The 7,544-nt window shown below is 46.9% G+C and overlaps 1 protein-coding gene across 1 annotated transcript; it reads left to right on the top strand.

Annotated features, from left to right (window-relative positions):
• Positions 1 to 4,568: 4,568 nt before the first annotated feature.
• On the top strand, positions 4,569 to 6,374 carry LOC119283860 (zinc finger MYM-type protein 1-like; the record flags this gene model as incomplete). Its single annotated transcript, XM_037563232.1, has 1 exon — positions 4,569 to 6,374. A coding segment is annotated over one exon (912 nt), but the record flags the coding sequence as incomplete, so codon positions are not given.
• Between the last annotated feature and the right edge of the window lie 1,170 nt (positions 6,375 to 7,544).

Below are 7,544 nucleotides of genomic sequence, written 5' to 3'. Positions count from 1 at the left end.
CCACCTCGCACCCGTCCCGGTGGTGTGTCTAGCATATCCGGTGGGCGTGTGGAGGGATGTCTCCGGTGGATTTGCCTTTGTTGTATCTGCTTGGATCTGGTTGTCGTTCGTCTACGTTCGTGTGTCCTCAGGTTGGATCCTTTAGACCTACGCTACTCTTGATCGACGGCGGTTGCTGTTCTGGTTCGTCGGTCCTATGGTGCCTTAGCACGATGATTTCTCAATTGTCTACTACAATAAGGTTTGCCCGGCTCCGGCGAGGGAGGGGCGATAATAGCGGCGCGCCTTCGGCTCGCTTCAGTGCTTGTAGTCGTCGCTAGATGGTCTACAGATTTGGATGTAATTTTTACTATTTCTGATTTCATTGTACTGCCATGATTGAAGATGAATAGAGTGGGAATTTTTCGCAAAAGAAAATTATGACGACGCATGTGTACGTGCGATGCGTACGTACATGGATCGTGTCAATCTAGTGCGTGGCATTGACACGGTACATGTGTTTCGACTTTCGAGAGTAGGTAGGATGCCTTGTCTACCTCGGACTCGGAACACAATACGTGCCTCCGTTCCAAACTGAGTCGAACTGCACCGGGCGCCCGCCTTATATACGGCCGTGGCAGCTTCGGTGGCATCTGGTTCTCTCGCAACAACGGTGGCTGCAGCAGCTTCGATTTCTTATCATCTTGTGTACGTGACTCGAGCGACTTCGAGATGGCAGCGGGAGGCATCGCGCTCGGCGGCGCCAATATGTGGGCCGCGCTCCGCAACAACGACCCCGGCCACCGCACCGACGGCGTCGTCATCGACCGTCCCAAGCGCAAGAGAGCCAAGAAGAAGAAGACGACGCCGGCTGCCAGCGTGGACAGTGGCGCCGAGATGCAGACCGAGCCGACCGACGGTCTCCAGGAGAAGGAAGCAAGGACCACCGTGCCCGACGGTGGCGATGACAAGGAGACGCCGGCCGCGCCGCCGAGGTGGGGAGATGAGGAGGCAAGTGAATGCGAGGAAGAAGAAGCAGAGGTCATTACAGTGGGCGGTGTCCCCTGCCGGACGGTGGCCCCGGGAGCAGCAGAGGAAGAGATGGGTAAAGAGGAAGAGGAAGCAGAGTTCATTCTGGTGGGTGGTGTCCGCTGCCGGACGGTCAAGGCGGCCGTGGCGGGAGTCGTCATCACAGTCGGCGGGACCGACATGTGGGATTTCCTCTGCGACAACGGCCCCGGCCACAGCGCCGATGCCGTCGACGGCCGAGAGCACGGAAAGGTCGCCGCCGTCATCGAGGTAGCGGTAGAGGAGACGCCGCCCACTGCTAGCGCCGCCGAGAAGCACGAGACGGCGCCGGCTGCTATCATGGTGGACGACGGCAGCAACGTGCAGACCGACGGCGCTGCGGAAGACAAGCAGGCCACCGTCACCGTGCCGGCGGGCGACGAGGTAACGGACGGTCGCGAGGAGAAGGAGACGGCGCCGGCGGTTATCGTGGACGACGGCAGCAAGGTGCAGACCGACGTTGCTGCGGAAGACAAGCAGGCCACCACCGTGCCGGACGGCGAGGAGGAGGTAACCGACGGTCGCGAGGAGGAGGAGACGGCGGCCGTGTCGCCGAACGAAGAAGAAGAGGAGGTCACCAGTAAACAAGAGGAAGAAGCAGCGGAAGAAGAGATGAGTAAAGAGGAAGAGAAAGAGAAAGTAGAGTTCATTGACGTGGTCACCACGGGCTGCCCGACGGTGGCAAGGCGGACGAGCACGGCGGCCGTGGAGGGAGGCATAACGGTCGGCGGCGCCAACATGTGGGCTGCCCTCCGCGACGATGACCCCGGCCACGGCGCCAAGAAGAATAAGAAACGTGGCAAGAAGACCAAGAAGAATAAGAAGCGTGTCGCGGAGGACAGCGAGCAGGCGGACGCCGTGGACGACGGCGTGGTGCAGATCAGCAGCGGTCATGAGGAGCAGGAGACGCCAGCGGAGCTGCCTAGTAAAGTCGAAGAAGAAGAGAAGACCGCCGGCGCCGGCACAGTAGCCACAGGCGGCAGCCGCTGCCCGGCAGTAGCCGGCACGATCTTCAGAGCGGCCATCGCGGTGGCGCTGTTCTCTCTGTGGTGCCGGTTCGCGCCCATCGCCGTCTGATGCGTAGTCTGACCATGCCATGGACAAATCAGCCAGCATTAAGAAAAAGTAGCACTAGTAATTTAGTTAATATGATTGATGTAATTCTTTTGAGACTGAGAAAATGATTGGTGTAATTAGAAGAACGATTTCTTCTGTGGTAAGCCATGGATTTGGATTTGGAATGATTACATGATATTTCATTGGTGTTTTCTTTTCGAGTGAATTCCGGTTTTTACCCCCTATTTTGACATTTTTACACTAATTACCCAATTTAGCGGAATTTCATTCGTTTTACCCTATTTAGCATAAATGTTGCCACAATTTACCCTATTTTAATTTTTGTGTGCGTTCTAACCGGCTGGCAATGCCACGTCGGCAGTTTTTTCCTGCCTATTTTTCTCCCTACTCAACTCGCTTCCGGCTTGAAGTATTATGATGAGACGACTATACTTGATCAGCATGGCATATCATCGTTGAATAAATTATAGGAGAAATTGTTACTGATATAATTTGAAACCATGTATGTTTTTCTTCATTTATCATATAGGGCCTTAAGTATGCATGATTCTATGGATTAGATTAAAGTGGTGTAAATATACTACTTTACTAACTCTGATACACCTACATATCTGAATATGTAGGTAGCAATGTTCACCGGAAGAGTGTTAATACATGTACAAGTGATAGCATCTGTTGCTACTTGCTAGTTGTAAAGGAATTTTTATTTTTCTTGCACAAAGTGGATGGCAACCAAGATGTGGAGTGTTAGGCATATTTTACATGTTCGTGGATACAAGAATCTAGAGCTAGAGATGATCGAGAGGGATTTGATTAGTTATTTTGATATAAAGGAGAAGATCAAGGAATTGGGTTCCAACCCTTCAGACACCGTTTATTATCAGAAGAAGGTGGCCAATGGGAACTCCATGGTTGAGTTAACAGATGATGCACGCAGTGGCGGAGGCAGCGTGTAGGCACGGTGGGCCGTGGCCCACCCAGAATTTGAAGAATTTTTTTTCTACCATGTACTAATTTAGCCCAAAGGACTGTCCAAAGCCCAGCCCCAGCCGTCTAGGTTTCTTCTCGTGTGTGAAGCAGCTTCGTGCCTCCGTCTCCTCTCTGGCCACGCCGCCTCAGCGGCTCAGCCCTCACCCGTCTCTCCTCCGAACTCCGGCCACTGGTTCCCCTCCTCTCGCCGCTCGCCCCGCCCACAGTCGCCGACTCGCCGTCGTCAGGCCAGGAGAGACGAGACAGGGGCATCCGCTGCGTCTCCCGTGCAGACTGCGGCTGGATCGATCCTGTCGTGCTCGCGGCTGGCTGGACGCCTCTCCAGCTGCGTCTCCCTCACCACCGCCAGACCAGTACTGCGCCGGACGGCCTCAAATCATCTTCCCCAACCTCCGTTTGAACAAATCAGCAAGGTGAGATTCCAAGCTTCCCCCCAAAATAGATGCTTTGCTGCTTCCAAATAAATTGATGCCCAGTCCAGTGTATATGAATTATGAATTGCTAGTAGTTGATGTCCATGGTCAATACTTGATGTTTATATTGACCAAGATCTACAGAATTTGCTAGTAGTTGATGTCCATGGTCAATAATTTTTTTCTACCATGTACTACCAGTGTATATTTGTACTGGTTTATATGCAATAGTCAATACTTGATGCTTATATTGTGTAGAACTGATTCGGTATGCTGTTTCTACCAATGATGTTTTAATTTTGATATAATTGCAGAGCAGAACATGAAGAGGAATGGTGCCATTCTGGACCTGTTTCGAAAACATGAAGAGAAAGCGAGGAAGATTGCTACTGAACATCACACTGAAGATATTGAAAATGCGCGGTGTCCTAATTCCCCACCTCCAATCCATTCCGATACGGACATGGATACAGATACTGAGATCGATGTTGAAATTGAAGATGCAACGCCAAGTCTTCCATCACCCCAACAGCCAAGTGCACATGTCTTTTTAGGTGATCCAGGGAAAAGAACTCCTATTTCAGACTATGCTTTTAATGATCAAGATAGTGTTCGAAGAAGATACATTGCAAAAACTGCATGCCGACCATATGCACATGCTTTTCAAGTCAGGAAAATCTATGGTAAAAATCGACACTTTAGTTTTTTTTGGTTTGAAAAGTACAGTTGGCTAGAATATAGTGTCTCAAAGGAAGCAGCATATTGCTTTGTGTGCTATTTGTTCAAGGGAAAACTAATGGGGGGCCTAGGGGTGATGCCTTTGTTAAAACTGGTTGGAGAAATAGGAACAAACCTGATGCACTGGACAAACATATGGGCGGTATTGGTAGCATTCACAACCAAGCTCAAGAGAAGTACAATTTATTTGTGACACCTCAAACGTCAATTTGTAATACCATGGTGAGGGTGTCTAAACAGGATCTGCGTCTTTACAAGGCTAGGCTAACTTATTCACTAAGATGCTTGAAGTTTCTTTTGAACCAAGGATTGGCATTTCGTGGACATGATGAGAGTGAAGAATCTAGCAATAGGGGGAACTTTCTTGAACTTCTAAAATGGCTTGCAGAAAATGATGAAGAAGTTGATAAGATTGTTTTGCACAATGCTCCTGGAAACTGCATCTTGACTAGTCCAACGATACAAAAACAAATTATTGAATGTTGTGCTGTGCTAACTACAAAACAAATTATTGAAGATCTTGGTGATGAGCACTATGCAATCCTAGCTGATGAGTCTAGTGATGCATCTCATAAAGAGCAACTTGCTATTTGCATACGTTATGTTGATAAAGTTGGAAAGGGGCGTGAGTGGTTTCTTGGAGTTGTTCATGTTGCCAACACAACTTCCTTGTCACTTAAAGCTGCAATTGAATCTTTGCTTACCGATCATCATTTGACTCTTACTCAAATCCGTGGGCAAGGATATGACGGGGCTAGCAACATGAAAGGAGAGATTAAAGGGTTGAAAACATTGATCATGAAAGAGTCGCCCTCTGCTTATTACATTCATTGCTTTGCACATCAACTTCAATTGGTTCTTATTGCCGTGGCAAAGGGAAATGAACCATGTAAATGGTTTTTTGATCATGTTTCTTACTTGCTGAATATTGTTGGAGTTTCTTGCAAGCGTCATGACATGCTTCGAGATGTTAGAGCTCAAAAGGTTCTGGAAGCACTTGAAATGGGTGAAATTGAAAGTGGAAGTGGGTTAAATCAAGAGATGGGATTAGCTAGACCCGGTGATACTCGGTGGGGTTCTCATTTTCGAACCATTCTGCACATTATTACCATGTACCCCACAATACTAGAAGTACTTGATACTATTGGAAAAGATCCTTCACAAAGTGGTGAGGACAAGAATACGTGCAGTGGATTTTGCCTTGGAGTCATATGACTTTGTTTTCAATCTTCACATGATGCTTGTTATTCTTGGCCACACTAATGAGTTGTCTCAGTCATTGCAAAAGAGAGATCAAGATATTGTTAATGCAATGGCACTTGTTAGTTTGGCAAAGAATAAAATGCGACATATGAGGTCTCATGTCTGGGAAGAATTTCTTGCAAAGGTGACATTGTTTTGCAACAAACATGGAATTGAAGTTCCTACACCGGAGGATAATTATGTGCCTCATGGAAGATCACCTCGGTATTATGAAGTGCAAACAAATGATGATCGTTATAGAAGAGAAGTATATCTTGGTATCCTTGATCAAATCATTCAAGAGCTTGACAATAGGTTTGATGAGGTTAATATGGAGTTGCTTATTTGCATGTCTGCTTTGAACCCCGTCGATTCATTTGCTTCTTATGATGCACTCAAGGTAATGAAACTTGCTGAATTCTACCCCCCAGGACATATCAAGCATGGATTTGGTAAGGCTTGAATTCCAACTTGATACTTTTATTGATGATATGAAACAAGATGATAGGTTCAGATCTGTGCGTAATATTGGTGAACTCTCTGTTATGCTTGTTGGTACAAACAAACATGTTCTCTATGATTTGGTCTACATGCTTATCAAATTGGTATTGATCTTACCGGTGGCCACAGCGAGTGTTGAAAGAGTATTTTCGGCAATGAATCTAGTGAAAAATAAGTTGAGAAATAGTATGAGTGATGATCTCATGAACAACTATTTAGTAACATTCATTGAGCGAGATGTGTTCTTGAAAGTAAGCGAGGAAGACATCGTTGAAGATTTCATGGCAAAGGAACGTCGTAGAGTTACTTAGTGTTATAGTTTCTACATGCCTACATATGGGTATCTTTCATGTAAGACTATTTGTATTTGCAACGTTGCAAATTTGGAATATTTGGGAACTATAATGTTGTCTGACTTGATTGAGCTGTTTGTATTATATTTTTGCCAACTATTGTATGTATGATCTTGGATTAGGTAGAATTTTTTTAGGTGTGCACACCCACCATTTCTTTCCTGGCTCCGCCACTGGATGCAGGCATGATGAACATGCTAGAGGCATTTGTTGCTTATATGGAAATCAGTTTGCATGTTTGATTGGGGGCGAGCAACGCAAATGAGAAGCCACGGGAGGCGAGCGTGGCACGCCGTCGACTTGGGCGTTGTGCATTGGACGTGACGCAAGCGACCACCGGTCGGGAGAAGCTGCGTGGCCTGGTTCAAAAGTGAGAAAATAGCTAGGAAAAACCACTGACGTGGCATGCCAACTGACCTAACAATTGTGACTGACCAGTCAGAATGCTCACAAAATTTGAAAAAGGGTAAACTGTGGCAACATTTTTGTTAAATGGGGTAAAACGGATGAAATCTCACTAAATGGGATAATTAGTGTCAAAAATGTCAAAATAGGGGATAAAACCCGGATTCACTCTTTCTTTTCTTGCTCCAAAGTGTAACTTAATGTTTCAGTAAGTGAGGGAGTCCTGAATTAGGGGGTGTCCGGATAGCCGGACTATACCTTCGGCCGGTCTCTTGGACTATGAAGATACAAGATTGAAGACTCCGTCCCGTGTCCAGAAGGGACTTTCCTTGGCGTGGAAGGCAAGCTTGGCGATACGGATATGTAGATATCCTACCATTGTAACCGACTCTGTGTAACCCTAGCCCTCTCCGGTGTCTATATAAACCGGAGGGTTTTAGTCCGTAGGACGAACAACAATCATACCATAGGCTAGCTTCTAGGGTTTAGCCTCCTTGATCTCGTGGTAGATCTACTCTTGTACTACCCATATTATCAATATTAATCAAGCAGGAGTAGGGTTTTACCTCCATCGAGAGGGCCCGAACCTGGGTAAAAACATTGTGTCCCTTGTCTCCTGTTACCATCCGCCTAGACGCACAGTTCGGGACCCCCTACCCGAGATCCGCCGGTTTTGACACCGACATTGAAGGAAATATGCCCTAGAGGCAATAATAAAGGTATTATTTATTTCCTTATAATATGATAAATGTTTATTATTCATGCTAGAATTGTATTA

This window comes from Triticum dicoccoides, chromosome 4A, assembly GCF_002162155.2.
Source record: "Triticum dicoccoides isolate Atlit2015 ecotype Zavitan chromosome 4A, WEW_v2.0, whole genome shotgun sequence".
Classification (NCBI taxonomy): Eukaryota; Viridiplantae; Streptophyta; class Magnoliopsida; order Poales; family Poaceae; genus Triticum; species Triticum dicoccoides.
This window is presented reverse-complemented; position numbering and strand designations above follow the sequence as displayed.